The sequence below is a fragment of the Triticum aestivum genome, chromosome 5D (assembly GCF_018294505.1).
Source record: "Triticum aestivum cultivar Chinese Spring chromosome 5D, IWGSC CS RefSeq v2.1, whole genome shotgun sequence".
Classification (NCBI taxonomy): Eukaryota; Viridiplantae; Streptophyta; class Magnoliopsida; order Poales; family Poaceae; genus Triticum; species Triticum aestivum.
This window is the reverse complement of record NC_057808.1, coordinates 134,463,178-134,483,320: the sequence shown is the minus strand read 5'-3', so window position 1 is coordinate 134,483,320 and position 20,143 is coordinate 134,463,178. Positions and strand designations below refer to the sequence as shown.

Here is a 20,143-nt window from a genome sequence, read left to right as displayed (position 1 = left end):
CCCACTCGCAAGAGGGGTTTGCCCCAAGTCATCTATATCTATCTATATCTATACCAATATAAAAAGACCCAAATGGGCAGATCCAAACCATCTCGACCGTCAAATCATGTTATCTAGCGGTTCAAATCGCTCAAATGTTGAGCACCAAACACGTTTAACGCCTAATTACCCACCACTGCCATTGGTTATAAACACGTTTTGACTCAACGCTATCCCTTGAAATCAGCCATGTAATTAATATCCTACCATTCCAGCGAAAAAGTAATTGATATCTTACCAAATACCAACATGCAACAGATACTACTCCCTCCGTTCCTAAATATAAGTCTTTTTAAATATTCAAATAGACTACAAGATACGGATGTATGTAGATATATTTTAGAGTGTAGATTCACTCATTTTGCTTCGTATGTAGTCACTTGTTGAAATCTTTAGAAAGACTTATATTTGAGAACGGAGGGAGTATATCTTACCTAATATAACGTGCAACTAATATCGTACTCCCTCCGTCCGGAAATACTTGTCGCACAAATGCATAAAAATGGATGTATCTAGAACTAAAATATGTCTAGATACATTCATTTCTCCGACAAGTATTTCCGGACTGAGGGAATACATTATTACTAGTGCTGAGTAAAGTACACGTGGAGCCCCTCGCTGAATCAAATCGGAAATATCAAAGCGTGTACTACTCCCTCTCTCTCAGTTTACAAGGCGTGCGTGTATCCCTAGGTCGTCAATTTGACCAACATAATACAAGCCAAATATTATAAAAAATATATCAATATAAATTTCATATGTTCTATTTTCAAACGGTATAATTTTTATGTTATATAGTTTATATTATGGTGATAAGATTGGCAACTTAGATATACGCACAGGACTTGTAAACTGAGACGGAGGTACTAGCAAAATCCGACAATCCATGGGGCGTAGAGAAGACGAGAGAATCCCGTACTTTCACGCCAAGGCAAGCAACCGGCCGCCCGCCCGCCGCCATCACCACCGTCCTCCCCACGGTACTCCGGTTCCAAGTTCCGTATCCGCCCCCGCATGGCCTAAATCGCCATCCTCCACGCCTCGCTTAGTGAGCTCTTGCTTGCCGTACATACATGCCGATGAGCTCCTCGCCGGCGGTCGTGGTCGCGTCTGCGGCCGTGGTAGCGCTGGCTGTCGCTAACCGCGTGCTCTATAAGCTCGCGCTGGTGCCCCTCAAGTCCTACCCCTTCTTCCTCGCTCAGCTCACCACGTTCGGGTAAGGCTTTTTGTACGGCTGAGGTGTTCGACGAAATGCGCAGCAGTTTTTGGGCTCTTACCTACTTCTTGTGTGTGCGATTTGAACGTTGCAGGTACGTCGGCGTGTACTTTTCAATACTCTATGTGAGGTACCGCGCGGGGGTGGTGACGCGGGACATGCTGGCACTGCCAAAGATCCGGTTCGCTGTCATCGGCTTGCTGGAGGCTCTTGGGGTGGCCGCCGGAATGTCTGCGGGAGGTATGTTTTGTATCTTCTTTTGGTCATCGGATGCTGTTAGTGTGGCGCATATATATGCAATTCAGACTGTTTCTTTCCTGTCAATATTTGTGCTAATTGATTGTTTTCTGTGAAACTTTCAGCTATGCTGCCTGGTCCTGCTATTCCAATACTGTCTCAGGTATGAGGTTTTTGTTGAATTTCAGCTGTGCCATATTCTTTGATAGCGTTTCCACATATCTCTGCACCATTCTCTAGAAAAAAAACATATTACCTGCATGCCCTTTTATCTCTGCTATCATTAATGGTTACAGATATTTCCTTTTGTATACTGTGATCTTTTATTCTTATGAATAGTGCAACACTAAAGCATTTCGGAACTGTGATCTTACGGTTGAATCAACTTTCGATGTCCTAAAATTGGCAATTCCATTTGGTTATTACTGTCGGAACCTGTTAACTCTGTACTCTGTTGTCAAAATAATAGTCTTCTGAATGTTCTCTCCAGTCTTTCCTGGTGTGGCAGCTTATCTTCTCTGTGTTGCTTTTGGGAAAGACCTACTCTCTGAGACAAATCATTGGTTGCTTGCTTGTAACTTCTGGTGTGATTCTTGCTGTTGCGAGGTATGTCCTTCGAAATACCTGGTACATTTACTGTTAATTGTACCACAACAAAGTTGTTTCGAGAAATATCTGCTAGCTATGCACTTATCTCTTTCGTATGCATGCACACTTGTTTGCTGAGAAAAAGGTCTTGCGCTATTTTGTACACTAGGTATTTTGCCATAATTAATCATCTCAATGCCGTTACTGTAGTGGAGCAAATGATGGTCATCTTCTATCTGGAGTCAAGTTAATTTGGCCATTATTGATGGTTATTTCATCGGCATTCCAAGCTGGTGCATCCATTTTGAAGGTTTAGCCACTAAAATTATCACATAACACTCCTTTATAGTTTTGTGACACTTCAGTCAGAAAAATAAATTCTATACTGCAGGAGTCTGTTTTCGTTGATGGTGCAAAACGTCTTAAGGTTTGCTTTCACACTTCATTCTCTATGTGTGCGAGTCCATCTTGTTTGTTAGAAAAATAATTGCAGAACCAATATCTGTGCAGGGGAAACGGCCCGACATCTTCGTGGTTAATTCATTTGGATCTGGGTTTCAGGTGATTAATTAGTTAGCCTAATTTAGCTGTTATGCTTAACTGAACTACCATATTTGGAAACCTTAATTCATGTCATGTATCATGTTTACCTTCCTTTATTATTTGTAGGCTCTTTTTGTCTTCCTTCTTCTCCCATTACTTTCTAATTTGAGGGGGATTAAGCTTGCTGAGCTTTCTGGCCATTTAAATGGTGGTGCTGAGTGCTTCTTAAATGTTGGGGAGAGCCCAATTGGTAATGTAATTTTTCCCTGAGCTGAGTGCTTTGATCAAATTATGGATTTAGAGATCATGATGTACCTCAAATGCACTGGAATGCTTGTAGTGCACTGTCCACTTTATGATTGGGGGCTTATGTAGCTCCCTTTGCTTTTTGATATGTGGAACTCTTTGAATGGTAAACTATTAAACTTGAGAAAATTGATTCCATGTCTTCGAAATTTAGGTTGACCCTGCGGTTAGATATACAAGGGTTTCATAGTATTTATACTTGTCCATCTATAATTTCTGTTACCTGCTTACCTTTATTGCTAATTAGGCTGCCATACTTATTTTGTAGATTGTGGAGGTGCTCCATTCCTACCATTGCTATTTATATTCATAAACATGGCTTTCAACATCTCGTTGCTTAATTTGGTAAAGATGTCGTCTGCCGTGGTTGCTTCACTTACAGCAACTTCCGCCGGTATTTTCTTCCTCTTTTCTCCCCTTGCTCTATTTGTGTTCATTTTTGGTCTACTGTCACTGTATAGACCAAACTGCTTGAGTATCTTCATGACCACGTTGATGTTGTTTGTTTTCAATTGCAGTGCCAATATCAATCTATATCCTTTCTCTTCCTTTGCCCTACATCCCTCAAGGCGCGGAATTAAGCGCTTCTTTTATCTTAGGTGGTATGGTATTGTTGACGGGTCTAATTCTGTATAACCTTCCCCAATCATCTAAAGAGTCAAAGACTGACTAAAACCTTGTGCAGATTGAGTGTATATTACCACTTCAACCGAAAATCAATTATTGGTTTGGTCCTGAACCTAATATTAGATTTCTAGGTTGGTGACGCCAGAGTCGATAAGGACTGTTTGTTGCGATGCATGAGTACTTGGTATTTCTAATTTGTAACAGAATAGCACTTGGTACATACATGTATGTAAGAAGCTAGATTTGGTACTTTGTGTACTCATTTTCGCTCCCAATGTATAGTGAACTTCCCATCCTAAAGAGCATTGCAAAAGCTGCAAGTCATGGTATAAAACTTAAAAGTCCATGCCAAATAGCTGTCTAACAGTGAACTGTTTTTCAGTTATGTCTGTGTTATCTTGTTCAAACCTGTGCTTACTGCGATTACGGCTTGTGTCCTTAGCTGTTTAGAGCGTCTCCAACAGTAGATCAGAATACGCAGCCATGACAAAATGTTTTTTTTGTTTTGGCGCCAAAAAAAGCTCCAACAGCTGACCAATACCTGCATGGCGATCAATTTCTTTAGGAGCAGTAATTTGGGACAATGCTAGCTGACCAAAAACCAAAACCGTGGCCGCGGGAACCCCAGCCGCCTTGATATAAAACTTCCTGCCGCAGACGCTATCGTGCCTGATTGTGGTTGCCCTATGCCGCCGCTGCCACTCCCTTGGCCGCCTCGTGCCACGCCGCCGCTGCGCTGGTCAAAGCTGGGCGTCTCCTAAGGGCGGCGGCAGAACCGCACGCTTGACACCGCACGCGCATTCCGCGGCGGCGGGCACCTCTTCCGCGATGTGCTCTCGGTCTTCGCCCTCCATCGCGTGGTATGTTGAGAGGCTCTGGGCGGTTGGCTAGTGCTAGATTCCCACGTCATGGTGCTGCCCTCGCCGCGGCGCTGCCCGGTGACGGCCTGGCACAGTTTTGGGGGACACCGTGCGCGCTTTTCGCCACTTGCTTTTTTGTACCACTTAATTTTCACCTTCAAAATTCACTTCGTGATTCCACAATGACATAACTGGTAGTAGTCGTAGTACATGCATAGGAGGATCAGTGCAGTTGTTATTCATTAACCAACCAATCTATGAGGAGCTTGTGCTATATATATCAGCACTATCACTACTTCATAGGTGCTCGTAATTCACGAAGTGACTACGTTGGTGGTACTGATTTCCATTCAGGCCTCCTTTGGTTTGGAGGAATTTTGTAGGAATTCCATAGGATAGGATTTCTATAGGAAAAATTCCTTTAGAGCCCTTTGGTTTGTAGGAATAGAATCCTATTCTTATGGAGGAATTCTTCCTATCCTTCACATTTCATAGGAAAATAAACATTAGCCTAGACTCAATGGAAAAAATCCTATGATGTGTATTAAAGGACATCCCCTTTCCTATTCCTACTCATGGGATTTGAGATGCATGTCGTGTCGTTTCCTATGACTTTCCTATTCCTATGATTTTCTACCCTGTGAACCAAAGGAGGCCTCAGTGTAATGTTTCGCAGTTGGTGCTAGGCTCGATTGTTTTTTGTTTTGTTTTGAAAGATCGAGCAGTTGCTGGCTTTTCATTGATTTAGCAGAGAGCAGATGGAAAACATGGGTTGATCAAGTGATCATGGGTGCCAAAGGCTAAGGAAGAAAAGAGAAAAACACAGGGGGGGGGGGGGTAAGCATCCCCCCACTCCCAGCATGAAAAACTATGGTGTTGATCTCACAATATTTTCCCCGTAGGGGCTCTGTAGGCAAGCGGCACCTGCCATCCTTCATTGCTACATAGTTCTTATTGCATCAACGATGGCCTCTTCGGTTGGCCTCTTCTTTCTGAATATGCAGCTGTTTCTGTGCTGCCATATCTCCCACCAGATTAACATGACAATGGCTCTTATCCCCTTTCGCTGTGTTGGCGCCGACGAAGCGATGATGGTTGACACAATTTCAGTCGTTGTTTCTTTGTTGCTCCACACCTGTGGATCCAGAGCATTGCAGCCACTCCATGTTGCCGCCCGTTTCCAGACTGCTGTCGCCATGTTGCATGACCAGAACAAGTGCATTGAGGACTCAAGATTTGTCATGCAGTGCATGCAGAAATAACCGTTGGGCCACCCTCTCCGTTGAAGTCTGTCATTGCACTACAGCCTATCTTGGTGCTGCAGCCAGGTGAAGGTTTTGACTCTGCTCGGCGCCCACGCTTTCCAGAACAGCTTCTTGTAGCTTTGGTGTTGGCCTTGTGCTTGGTCTTGCAGCTGTAGCTTGTATGCAGAGCTTGCTGTGTATTCCCCCGTGGCAGTGAACTTCCACCTAATTTTGTCTTCTTGATCCCTCCGGAGAGTTGTTCCTGCTGCAGCAATGATCCTCCATAGGGACACCAAATCGTTGACCGGCCTCAATCTGTTTCCGTGGCTTAGATCGCTGACCCAACGATTATGCTCGAGGGCCTCCCGTACTGTTCTGTTTTTCCTTTTTGAGTGAGTATAGTGCCGGGAATTGCTCAGCGAAGGGCGGGCCGAGCCACGCGCAGTTCCAGAAACGTGCAGTGTCACTGTTGCTGATCGTCACCTCCGTTGCCTTTGCAAACAATGCTTTGCCTGAAGCATCACAAGGCGGCGGTGAGGGAGTCCTGAATTAGGGGTCCTCGGGATGCCGGCCTATCTCACATGGGCCGGATTGATGGGCCGCAATGTATCCGGACCGAAGGTCTTTTGTGCCTTCGTGTGCACCCCAAGTAAGATGGAAGAGAAAAGGAGGAGAAGTAAGAATAATGCTTTCTGTGCGTTAAAGGTAGACATGATGAAGGCCTATGATAGTCGAGTGGGACTATCTAGAAGCTGTTATGAGGAAGATGGGGTTTAACCAGATATGGGTAAAGAAAATTATGCAGTGTGTGACCACTGTTTCCTTTAATGTGTTGCTGAACGGAAGTAAGTTGGATGAATTTCGACCTTCAAGGGGGATCAGACAGGGGGACCCCATCTCACCCTATCTGTTTTTATTGGCGGCGGAGGGGCTGTCATGTTTGCTCAAGGCCTATAGCTCACACGAACAAGTCCGAGGAGTGGTTGTTGCTCCGGGTGCCCCCCCGGTCAACCATCTTCTCTTCACAGACGACTGCTTACTGATGTTCAAGGCAGAGGAGAATGGAGCTACCATGATCAGTGAATTAATTGAGAAATATTGTGGAGCCTCAGGACAACGTGTCAATCTTAACAAGTCTAGTGTTTTTTTCAGCAAGGGCTGCCCAAATGTTAAGCGAGCATTGATCAAAGATATTCTGAACGTTCCAAACGAATCACTTTCTGAGCGCTACTTGGGACTCCCCTCTGATGTAGGTAAATCCAAGAATGGAACTTTCAAATATATTAAGGACAGGTTATGGGGGAAGGTTAAAGGCTGGATCGAAAGATGTATGGCTATGGCTGGTAAGGAAATCTTGATAAAATCTGTGGCGCAAGCTGTCCCGACGTTTTCTATGTCTTGTTTTTTGTTGCCTCGTGGTCTTTGCCAGCAGATCGACTTGATGCTCAGGAAGTTCTTCTGGGGTAGCAAAAACGGAGAGAGCAAAGCAAGGCTGGAGGCTTCTCCAAGAACCAAATTCTTTTAGTGCGAAGATTCTACGTGCAGTTTACTACCGAGACGGTGATGTTCTCGCAGCTGAGCTGGGCGACCACCCATCCCAAGTGTGGCGGGCGATATGTGCTGGATTATCGGTTCTAAAACAGGGATTGATAAGGAGGGTTGGAGATGGTCAATCGATCAAAATCTGGGATGATAATTGGATTCCGAGGGATAATTTGTTGAGAGCTCTTCACCCAATGTCAGCTGACCCACCGGTGTATGTGAGTGAACTGATTGATGCAGCGACAAAGGCTTGGGATCACCAGAAAGTTCATGAACATCTGCAGCCTCCGGACGCTGAATTGATTCTGAAGATTCCGTTGAGCACACGGAACATAGCAGACAGTTGGGCGTGGCACTATGAGCGGTCTGGTCTCTTCACTGTCCGCTCTGCGTACAGACTTTTGGTTGACACGAAGAGGAGGAGAGAAGATTGGCTAGAGGGACGGCCTAATACGTCTGATGTGTCTGCTACCCAGGGGCAATGGAAGAAGCTTTGGAGAGTAAAAGTTCCTAGTGTGGTGAGACATTTTGCTTGGCGCCTGGCCAAGAATTCTGTACCTACAGAATCTGTTCGACACCACCGCAAGATGACTGATGAAGCATTATGCCCTATATGCAATGGGGCGGAGGACTCCTGGCGACAGGCTCTTGTGGATTGCAACATGCCTAAATGTGTATGGGCTCTAATGGATGATCAACTGGTTGAACACATGGTTGCATGCAAAAATGACGACGCCCGACTATGGTTGATGGAGCTGATGGAGACAACCAGAGAAGAGGAGTTCGTGAGGATTCTAGTGACACTATGGTCCATCTGGTGGGCGCATAGAAAAGCCATCCATGAGCAAGAATTTCAATCTCCATTATCAACCTTTTGCTTTGTTGAGAAATACCTTGGAGACCTGCTCCTGTTGTCGGGAAGAGCTGCACCCAACAACACTGTTTGTACAGCCACTGAAGCAAACGTGGGAAGAAGGAAAAGAACATGGAAGCAACCAAGGCAGGGTCACATGAAAGTAATGGTAGATGCGGCAGTAGCAAGGAGCGGACACAAGGGATCATGTGCGGCGATCTGCCGAGACGAGGACGGCCATTTTTTGGGAGCCTCGTCAGTTGTGGTACTGGGACAAGTTGACCCAGAGATTTTGGAAGCGATGGCCTTCAGCGAGGGACTCGATCTGTCATCTGATTTATACCTGCAACGAGTTCATGTGTCAACTGATTGTGCAGCTACTATAAGTCATATGAAAGGCACGTACAAGGGACCTAGTACCACTGTCATCCAGGATATTGGAAAGAAGATGGAATCATTTGAATCAGTCTGCTTCGAACACGAGAAGAGGGATATGAACTGGGAGGCTCATGATCTAGCTAGAGCCTCGACCAGTTTAGAGTGTGACCGCCATGTCTGGTTGATTAATCCTCCTAATTTCTTATGTATTGAACAATCTGTCGTGGTTGAATAAAATGGAGTGATTGATCCTCAAAAAAAAAAAAAGTAAGATGGAAGATCCGGCGTCTCCTTGGGGAGCTCCTAGTCGGCGCTGTTAGCGCCCATTAGAGAAGTTGGCGCTCGCAGGGGCGAGTAACGGGCCGGCCCATTCGTTTTTTCCTTTCTGCTAGAAACTAGCAAAAAGAATACGCGGGTAAAGACTCGAACACTGGACCTCACGAACCACTTACACCAACCATTACGCCATGGACCGACCTATGATTACATTCTTCGTATGCTGCCTTTTATTCTTTCTGCAGCTCGCGAACCCCAGACCCTTCCGCAAATTGTTATTTTCTAATCTTTTATCTCTTTTTTATGTAGCGGTTTGCTTCGCCTTCTTTCTTTCCTTTTTTGCTAAATACATGCACCTTTTGAAAAAAAATCAATGAAACTTTGTTTCAAAATGCATGAGTTTTTAAAAATTTGAAAAAATCATTGTTTTTTAAAGTTCATCAAATTTAAAGAAAGTTCATCGAATCTGAAAAAATGTTTATCAAATTTGAGAAAAGTTCATCAAAATTGGAAAAGGTTCATCGAATCTGAAAAAAATTCACCGATTTTGAAAAAAAAATCATCGGATTTGAAAAAAAGTTCATCGAATTTGGGAAAAAAGTTCATCGAATTTGGAAAAAGTTCATGGAATTTGAAAAAATAGTTCATCGGATTTCAAAAAAAGTTCATGGAATTTGAAAAAAAGTTCATCGGATCTATAAAAAGTTCATCAAATTTAAAAAAGTTCATCGAATTTGGAAAAAGTTCATCGGTTTGAAAAAATAGTTCAACGGATTTGAAAAAAAGTTCATCAAATTTGAAAAAAGTTCATCGCATTCGGAAAAAGTCCATCAAATTTGAAAAAAATAATTCATCAGATTTGAAAAAAGTTTCATCGAATTTGAAAAAAAGTTCATCAAATTTGAAAAAAGTTAATTGAATTTGGAAAAAGTTCATCGAATTTGAAAAATAATTCATTGGATTTTTAAAAAGTTCATAAAGTTCATCAAATTTGGTAAAAGTTCATCAAATTTGAAAAAATAGTTCATCAAATTTGAAAAAAAAGTTCACCTTTTTTTTTGAAAATTCAATGATTTTGAAAAAAGTTCATTGATTTTGAAAAAAATTCATCGAATATGAAACAAAGTTTGTCAATTTAGAAAAAAAGGATTGATGAATCTTTAAAACCGTGCATTAAAGAAAGCAAAAAAGGATGGAAAAAAAGGAAAAACAAGAAAAGTAATAAAAACCGAAAGGAGGAATGCAATAAAGGAGAAAAGTAAAGGAAACTTGCATAAAAGGTTGGATGGCCGTATGGCTAGAGCGTAGAGCTAGCAGCCGAGGGGGCGCGTGTTCGAGTCTGTCGCTGGCCACCCTTTTTTCGCCAGTTTTTACAAGAACGCATAACGGAACTGGGCCAGCCCAAATCGCTCCAGGGGGTGTGCGCTGCAGGCGCCCATTAGCAAAATGCCCTATAACGGATGCCTGCAGCGCCAAATAGGGTTTGCCGCAGTTTTTACAAGAACGCATAACGGAACTGGGCCAGCCCAAATCGCTCCAGGGGGTGTGCGCTGCAGGCGCCCATTAGCAAAATGCCCTATAACGGATGCCTGCAGCGCCAAATAGGGTTTGCCGCCTCCTTGATGTAACCGACTATCTGTAAACCCTAGTACCCTTGGTGTCTATATAAACCAGTGGGATTAGTCTAGAGGCTAGGAGAAGAATCACCATCCTACTAGCTAGGGTTTAGTTCCTCTGATCTTGAGGTAGATCAACTCTGTAACCCTCATATACAAAGCAATATAATCAAGCAGGACGTAGGGTATTCCCTCCTAGAGAGGGCTCGAACCTGGGTAAACATCATGTTCTGCATCCCTTGTTCCCCATTGATCCAAGATTCACAGTTCGGGACCCTTACCCGAGATCCGCCGGTTTTGATACTGATATTGGTGCTTTCATTGAGAGTTCCGCTGCCAAGTCGATGGAAGGATCAATGGTCACCCATGCCAGGGACGTCTCATCCCCTGGCCAGACTCTTGCGCCTGGCGGCATGAAGCCGCATACTCACCCATCCGGCCTCCCAGGCTAGGATGGAATCTTCACCCTCGGTCAGAAAATCAGGTTCGGGAGTCTAGAGTTCACCGCCGATCCCCGGGGAGATCTTACCCTCGCTGAACCACCGGTCCCCCTCGAGGGATCCGTTGATACCGATGTTTTGACTTCAGAGACGGAACCGACGATATGCGAAACCTAGCCTTAGACTCGGATTCCATCAATTTGTCAGCCGCATACATACCAGATACTGTTTCGAACAGACCCGGGGCGGCCACACTTCGGGTCAGCCCCGAACACTCGGGCAGCATGGACCCGACGGACCTATCGTCCGTAAACGATATCCTAGCTCGGATTCGGGCCATGGGAGTCTCCAATGATCGATCCTTGGTCTACGACCGGATCGGGCTCAAACCTGACAATAGGCAAATTCACCCCGCCTGTCACACACCTTGTCGCCACCATTGAAGAATCGGCCGAAGGTTCGCCATCGCCGAAGCTTGGAACAAGGCACGTCCGGATCAACGATTGAGTGTCAAGTTCTGAAGAGGGCCCGGAGCCAAACTCTGACCTAAAACACGACTTTGAGTCCCCGTCGCCGTCCACTAACAGTGTGCATGCCGGGTCCAATACATTGAGTCCCTCAAGGGCCGCGGACACTGCCGCTAGAGTCCCGGACACACAACCTGGGGCAATACAAAATTTTCTCCCACCCACCCCCATGCCACATATTCCCTAGATAATTCGGGTCCTCCGGACATCTGGGATTTGATGTACGTGAAACAACAGCCTGGAGACACGGTCCACCACTACTGGGCCAGATTCCTTTTGGTAAAATAATAAATCGCAAGCTACTGTGACCAAGACATAATTACGACCTTTCGTCTAACTGCCGAGACGAAGGGATTCTAAACGCCCTCGCCCGTCGCCACATGCAAAGCTTCACCGAGTTATTGGACCTGGTACGCAAATACTGTGCCATGGAGAGCACTTGGAAGGAACAACAAATACTCGTGGAGTCAAATCACGCCAAACATTCAAGTATAATCCGGGACAAGCGCGCATATGCACAACGGTCGCCCGAACACGAGCTCGCGAAGAAAAGAAATAGATGCAACCATGCCCCATACACGCGGCCCTGTTAAACACAAATCCAACTCACAGGCTTCGAGCTTGTTGGGTTGTTAGACAGGTCGCCAAGAGTGGCAAAGCAATTCTCCGCCTTCAAACTCCTAGTAGATAATCAGAAACACCCTCATCCAATGACCATAACGTCTTAACCAACTACGAAACCTTCTCCTCGAATAATCAGAGGAAAATATCCCTTCGAGAGATCAGCCAAGTCCACCAGGTCACAACAGCAAACTCTTGGACGGACACCCCGATTACCTTCGACGCAGAGGATGAACCAAGGGTGTGACTCATCCGAGCACCTGCCGCACTAGTCCTCGACCCCATCGTGGATGGCTTCAGATTAACCAAGGTGCTTATGGATGGAGGCAGCAGCCTAAACCTCATCTATGAGGATACCCTTGACAAGATGCAATTCGACAGATCTCGAGTCGAACAAAGTTACACTACATTTCGGGGAATCATCCCCGGCAAAGAGGTGCGCTGCTCCGGATGAGTTACTCTGGACGTAGTGTTCGGCACTCCGGCGAACTATAGGATCGAAGAACTACTCTTCCACATCGTGCCCTTCCACAGTGGACACCACGCCCTATTGGGGCGTGATGCATTCTCAAAGTTTCAGGCTATACCCTATTACGGGTACATGAAGCTCAAAATGCCAGGGCCCAACAATGTGATCACAATAGCCAGTGACCCGGACAAAGCCCTTCGAGCCAAAAACAAAACAACATCCCTGGCCCTTGAGGCACTATCTGAGGCTCTCGCAGCCGAAGAATTGACCGCACTACATACAGTAGTGGACATGGATGATGTCACCCTCAGTAAGAGATCCAAGTCTACTTCCTTCAAACCAGCTGACGAAACCGTTAAGTTCCAAGTGCACCCAATGGAACCCAATAAGACAGCGACCATCGGAGCCCAGCTCGACTCGGAGATCGACGAGGCGCTACGCGCATTCCCGCGCGAAAACTGGGACATATTTGCCTGGCACCCGTCGGACATGCCAGGTATCCCACGCAGGCAGGCAGAGCACAGTCTAAACATAATTAAGGGCTTTAAGCCGGTTAAACAAACGCTCCGCCGATTCTCCGAACCAAGTGTCAAGCTATGGGAGAAGGATTAGCCGAATTACTTGAAGCCGGATTCATCAGAGAAATCAAACACCCCGAGTGGCTGGCAAATCTGGTCATGGTGCCCAAAAAAGAAAAATCCTGGCGGTTGTGCGTCGACTTCAAAGTCCTCAACAAGGCCTACCCCAAGGATCCCTTCCCTTTGCCCCGATTAGACCAGATCATTGACGCCACTGCTGGACACGACTCGTTGTGCTTACTCGACGCTTACTCGGGATATCACCAAATCAAGATGAAGGAATCCGACCAACCAGCGACCGTGTTTATTACACCCTACGACCCATTATGCTTTAACACAATGCCCTTCGGGTCGAAAAACGTAGGTGCAACATATCAGTGCATGATTCAAACATGCCTGGAAACCCAAATTGGAAAACAGTCGAAGCATATGTGGACGATGTGGTCATCAAGACCGAACACGTCCACCAGCTGGTGGACAACCTCCGCCGGACCTTCGAAAACTTAAGAACATACGATATACGGCTCAACCCGGATAAGTGTGTCTTCGGAGTTCCCGCCGGAAAATAGCTCTGATTCATTGTCTCCCATATAGGGATAGAGGCCAATCCGGCTAAAATCCGAGCTCTGCCCCAACTGGTCATACCCATCGAGCTCGAACACATCTAGAAGCTGGCCGGTTGCGTTGCCGCTCTCAGCCGTTTCATCTCCCGTCTCGTCGAAAAGGCCCTGCCGCTCTACAAACTGCTGAAGAAGACAAAAATTTCAAATGGACAGACATGGCAACCGTCGCCTTGGAAGAGATAAAAACTCTACTAGCAGGCAATCCCATCTTGACATCACCAGGTGTGGGCGAGCCAATGTTGCTATACATCTCAGCCACGAACCAGGTCGTGAGCGCTGTCCTCATGGTGGAACGAGAGGCAGAAGGACATAAGCTCAGGGTACATAGGCCTGTCTATTACATTTCGGAAGTACTCACCCTGTGCAAATCCCGATATCCGCACTACCAGAAGATTGCATACACAGTTTTTATGGCATCTCGCAAGCTCCGACACTAATTTCAAGAGTGTTCGGTCACGGTGGTATCTGAAGTACCCTTAAATGACATCATTAATAACAGGGATGCCACGGGTCGCATCGCCAAATGGGCCATTGAATTGCTGCCCTTCGAAATTGTGTACAAGCCACGCCGAACTATCAAGTCTCAGGTAGTATCCGATTTTCTGGCCGAATGGACGAAAGCCGAGCTTCCCCGGGAATACATCACTTATTCGCATTGGACAATGCATTTTGACGGCTCCAAAATGTTGGCCTGACTGGGGGCTGGCGTGATCCTTACGTCCCCCACTGGCGACACTATCCATTACGTACTGCAGATCATGTACACAGACTCCAATAGCGCGGCCGAATATGAAGCCCTATTGCACGGTCTTCAGATGGCAACGTCAATGCATGTCCAACGGCTCGAAGTGCGAGGCGATTCCAACCTCGCCATCTTCCAGGTCAATGGCAAGTTCGATGCCAAGGACCCAAAAATGGCGGCATACCGAAATGCCGTCTCAAGAATATCTGCCCGGTTTGAAGGGCTGGAATTTCACTATGTCTCTAGAGACAGTAACCAAGCTGCAGATATCCTCGTCTGCATGGGTGCCAAACGCGACCCTGTCCCTCAAAACACCTTTCTAGAATGGCTTTTCAAGCCATCCGTGGTATGGCAGGACGGGGACCAGGACGCAACAATCAACAGGCCCGAACAAATCGTCCCTCCGGCCATCGAGCCAGACGACGACATCATCGATGACTCGACAATCTAAGGAACCGCCTCGGCTCATGAGGTCATGACCATCATTGCACCATGGACTGAGCCCTTCCTTGCCTACCTCCTACGGCAAGAGCTCCCCTGATGACCAGACCGAGGCACGACGCATAATTCAGCGCTCTAGAGTCTACAAGGTTCACGAGGGGGAGCTATACAAGAAAAGCACTACTAGAGTCCTACAACGATGCATATCGGAAATAGAGGGGCAACAACTGTTGGCCGAAATTCATGCTGGCATGGGCGGCCACCACGCGGCAGCTCGTGCCCTGGTGAGCAAGGCTTTTCGAGCAGGGTTTTTCTGGCCCACTGCCCGCGCGGACGCCTGTACTCTAGTCCAACGTTGGACGCCAACTCTTTTCAAATCAAAGCCATATGCCCCCCCACGGCTCTCCGGACTATACCAATTACTTGACCCTTTGCAGTCTGGGGGATGGACATGGTTGGACCACTTAAAGGGAAACCAAGAAAAAGAAATACCTGCTGGTTATGGTCGATAAATTCACTAAGTGGATTGAAGCAAAGCCAGTTACCTCAGCAAAATCCGAACCAGTTATCGACTTCATATCCGACGTGGTACACTGTTATGGTGTCCCACACAGTATCAACACGGATAATGGGTCCAATTTCACGGCCCAAGAAGTCAAGGACTGGTGCGCTTGTATGGGCATCAAGCTCGACTACGCCTCGGTGTACCACCCGTAGACCAACAAACAGGTTGAACGGGCCAATGGACTAATTATGAGCGGCATAAAACCTCACCTAGTTCGTTCATTGAAACAGTTTGATTTTCACTTGGTGGAGGAGCTTGACTCCGTACTATGGGGGTTGCGCACTACCCCTAACCGGTCAGCAGTATACACACCCTTTTTCATGGTGTACGGCGCAGATGCAGTCCTCCCTTGTGACATCATTCACGACGCACCTTGAGTACGCATGTACGAAGAAAAAGAAGCCGAGTTGGATCGGCAGGATGACCTAGATGCCCTAGAGGAAGAAAGGGATGTAGCTAGAGCTCGTTCTACGTTTTACCAACAGGCTCGACGCTACCAGAGCAGGGAAGTCCAGGCGAAGGCATACATGGTTGGAGAACTCGTCATCCGCCTTCCAGAGAAGCAAAAGAACAAACTCTCGCCCAAGTGGGAGGGCCCCTTCATAATTGATGAAATACTAGCAGGAGGAGCGTATCGCATTCGCAACCCGGCCGACAACCGCTTCGAACCAAACCCCTGGAACGCAGCTCGGCTCCGACGCTTCTACGGCTAAGCACGACCACGTCAGTCAAACTACCCCTTTCCTCGTAAATTTTTCTTTCCCTTTTTCTTCATGGGGAATCTGGATCTCCTGGACCCTGTTCGGATAAACCGAATTTAGTTTAGACCATTTTTTCATTACACATTTTTAAAATGTAATACCCAGATTTAACATGGGGACTCCTTTAAAGCATCCAATTAATATAGTGCATGTAATCGCCTATGTCGAAGTTTGCACTCTCCTGAATACCTCTTCAACCATTATATGCACCGATTTGACTTAAGTTTTTGCCAAGCTGGGTTGCCTGGCTCCTATGTTGACCCCCTACGTTCCCGATTGTTCAGCTAGGGGGTAAAGGGAGTACCTCTGCGATTGATACGACCGGGTCAACCGTGTCCGTACCTCAGACGGGTGAAGCCAGAAGCTAGCGTTCTTAAGAACATAATGGGTCGGCAATGAGGGATACTATAGTACTCCTGGTGTTCGTCACCATTGCTTGGGGATTTCGTCCTCGCACCAATCATTCACATACTTCGGGCATCCGAATACAAACATCTATACTGGCATGACGAACCTGAAGAAAGGAACCCATGGAGGAACTATTTTCTTCAAAAGATGTTTCTTACGTTAAAAAGTAATATAACATAATTCTCCGTGCATGTTTTTGTTTGTTCGTACCTAAAGGCCGGATTGCCTAGTTACTGGAGTGATTTCCTGCTTACACCAGGTCACATAGTATGGAGAGGTCAAAGTCGATGGCCGATCATGACAACGTCTTTAGTGCAGATCGAGCAAGTTTGATGTAAAGTACATAGATACGTAGAATCAAACATATCACTCTTTGTCCACATTGTCTATTATGCTATCCAAGGCGCAATCCTGCTGGGAGAGCCGAGCTGTAGGCATCACTTGGTCATAAACCAAGTGAAGAGGTATTTCCTGTTCGTCTGGCCCTACTGGCCCAACACGAGCCATATGCTCTGGCTCAAGTTTCCTGAATCGGGTCTTCACAATGGCCCATTCTTCTCGCACCCCTTCCCGACAAGCTGATATTTTCCATAATTCAAGCCGTCGCCGAGCTCCCTCAAAGCGCTTCGCTAGTTCGGCCATATCATCTGGTGCCGCTACGGTTGGCCATAGTGCCTTGACCATACTTTTCATAGATTTTCGAGCTCTCTCATGAATCACAGACAGTTCTTTTAAAAGATCTTCGCCAAAGGAACTGGTCTCTTCCCAGGGCTGACCAGTGAGGAGACCTAGCATCAAGCATGGCACATTTGTTATAATCGAGCATTGCGGATGGCCATTTACACCCAATGCTTAAGTGACACTTACTGAACATGTCGCTTTTCAATCTTTGGTTATCTCCTAGAGCCTGTGCCAGCTGAGTTTGTAAATTCCAGTTCCTTGGCCTGTTGCTGGTTTTGCGCCTCCAGCTTGTTGTTTTCCTCGTGGCTTCATTTTAGAACCCGCAGACCGGCTTGATGCTGTGATTCAGCATATCACTGGGATTCTTTGGCGGCATCCCAGTCCTTTTGAAGTTGACCTATGGATTCGGCTGCTATAAATAAGGCCGGTGTTAGATAGAGTGCTTTAGCATCATTAATACATGTCCATAGCATTAACTCACCATGGGCCTCGTTGGTGAACTTTTTCACGGCCTCCAATTCAGCCCTCGCATCACCAATTGTGTTCAGCTTTCCTCATGGTCCTCGGACAACTTTTTATTCTGTTCCTTTGAAGCCTACGAAAAACCATAAATAACCATATTTGTAAACCTTAATTCGGCTGCCCCGCCCGAATCAAGGCTTGGGGCCTACTGGGTTAGTGTTTATGTTCGGTTGTTCGAACCCATCTCTTACCTGCATGTCGACTGACAGAAGATTGGCAATTCCCTGTATACCTATTCGAGCCGCTCCGAGGTATGCGTCGACTGAATTGAAGGCGTTAAACTCTTGATCGGAAAAGGAGACGTGGCGCAGGGATTCCTTTCGTCGCCGATGATTCATCACGTTGTCAACTTCAGAATTGGTGACCAATACATCATCAAGATCCTCTAACGGATGTTCGGCAGTGGCATTCCCCGCATCAACCTCGGCCTGTACTGTGGGTCCTCAACCATGCCCGGACACCTCCTTGGTGTCTTCGGATGGTGGAGGTGGAACCTTTTTCCTGCAGACACAGACTAAATGATGATGGATCCCTGCGGCGATAAGGCTACTAAGAAACTGATGGCAGTTACACTACCTTTTTCTTGAAGACATGTTTGGCATATCCCCCATGGTCGCTTTTCGTTTTGAGGCCTCTTTGTCAGACGGAATTGATGCCGCCCTCGTCGATATTCGGTTGGAGGTACGGCGACCCTTGGGAGTAGAATTTAGCATAACCGGAGCAACGTTGGGCGAACACCTTGTTTGAGAGGGGTCCTTCTTGCTACTTACGCGGAAGAGGGGAGAAGTCCAGAGTGACCAGCTGTAATAGCCACCTTGGAACCGTCAAGGGTTTCTTGAAAGAAAACCCCGTCTTTAAAGTCGACGGACACCTCTGGGTCCTCATGAAATCCCGGGTCATCGTCGTGGGAGTGGTCCTGTGGCTGAGGAGAGGGGCAGCCGATGCCTTCAACCTGGCGTCTCCAGCTTTGTTCGGAAAAAAGGTTGAGCCGATCAGTGTTCGGATGTTCTATCCGGACTATATATGAAAAGTTTAAACTTACCCATTCAACAGGATTATAGCTCGAGTAGCCTTTCCAATTCCTCGGACGGGCAAACTCTTCTTCTTCGCCTTTGAACAGATCCACCAAAATGGCGGACATTGCCTTTGAGCTGTCCGGTCCTTGCCGCTTGTAGCGGGACGCGTCACTCATCCCGTTGTAGCACCACAAGGGGAGCACCCTTTGCTGGAGGGGTTGCACACATTTTTTGTGTGCTGCGGCCATTACGTCGATCATTGTCAGTTTGCTATGGGCAAGCACCCTTACTCTTGCGGCTAGGCACCACACCTCGGAAGACCTTGGGAGGGGCCTTTGGGTCGCCAATTAAGCCGCTTCTTCAATGGAGCGCTCGAAACTTAGGTAGACCTCTTCGAGCAGGTTCAAACAAGGGAACATCTTTGACATAATACCACTCCGAAGACCATTCTTCGGAGTTCCCATGGGATACCCAGTGCCAGCTATGCGACACACTTCGGCTTAGCCTACTTGGAAAATCGACCCCTCGTGGGTTCGAGGGACAAGGCAGAAGTATTTCTTCCATAATTCAAAATGGGCCTCGCATCCCAGAAACATCTCGCAGAGGGCGACGAAGCCAGAGATATGAAGGATTGATCCAGGGGGAGACGGTGGAGTTGGATCCTGTAAAACTCTAGTAGACCCCTCAAGAAGGGGTGAATAGGGAATCCTAAACCTCTTAGAAGGAAGGATACGAGACATACCCTCTCCTCCTTGCTTGGTGTGGGAAAGTTTTCTGCGAAAGCCTCGCCGTTCGCTGAAGTCAAACTAGCATGAACGGATACAAGATCTGCGGCAGTAAGATACCCTTGCCACCGGAGGTCACGTAGCTGGAGCCGTGAAACGGAGTAGCTGGGCCAGTCCCCAGGGATTTGGCCGTGGGTGCGTGAAGATGAGCCAGGGCCGCCGGCCATGAGCCTTGAGCTTTCTTTGGGCAGGATTGGATTTCTGTCGGGAGGGTGAATGGGTTGCTCGATTCACACTTGGTCTATTTATTAGGAATGTTTTATGATCCTGGGAGGATGTTTTTGTAACAAGCGCTAGCCAGTTCGCCTTCTGGCAGATGCATGAAAATCGAGGGTCGCCCTGTACAAAATTAATGGTGGGCCCCGCTACAATGGGATGGACCGAGGAGTCATTGGTGGCGGGATTATTGGGATCAGTCGAACAGAGAGAAGATGGGGAACTTGCCTCGCAAGTCGAAGACTATGGGAAGTCCGGGGTGATTGACGGTTTTGAAGCTCCGGCTTTGAAGGCTAGTTCGAGGGCTACTGAGGGAGTCCTTGATTAGGGGGTCCTTGGGATGCCGACCTATCTCACATGGGCCAGATTAATGGGCCGCAATGTATCCGTACCGAAGGCCTTTTGTGCCTTGGTGTGCACCCG

General features: G+C 46.9%; 1 protein-coding gene across 3 annotated transcripts; it reads left to right on the top strand.

The window, feature by feature from the left end:
• The first annotated feature begins 902 nt into the window (after nt 1-902).
• On the top strand, nt 903-3,900 carry LOC123119892 (protein CLT2, chloroplastic). Of its 3 annotated transcripts, none has more exons than XR_006459053.1 (10): nt 904-1,255; nt 1,350-1,495; nt 1,618-1,655; nt 1,983-2,098; nt 2,291-2,390; nt 2,472-2,507; nt 2,591-2,641; nt 2,750-2,878; nt 3,198-3,323; nt 3,448-3,900. XR_006459053.1 is itself a non-coding variant. In XM_044539854.1 (10 exons), the coding sequence occupies exons 1-10, from the start codon at nt 1,113-1,115 to the stop codon at nt 3,600-3,602; spliced, it is 1,035 nt and encodes a 344-aa protein (XP_044395789.1). In that variant the 5' UTR covers nt 909-1,112; the 3' UTR covers nt 3,603-3,900. The 3 variants fall into 3 exon arrangements, 1 of the variants encoding a protein (XP_044395789.1); XM_044539854.1 differs by having other exon boundaries at nt 909-1,255; nt 2,750-2,873; XR_006459054.1 differs by lacking the exon at nt 2,750-2,878 and having other exon boundaries at nt 903-1,255.
• The last annotated feature ends 16,243 nt before the right edge of the window (nt 3,901-20,143 follow it).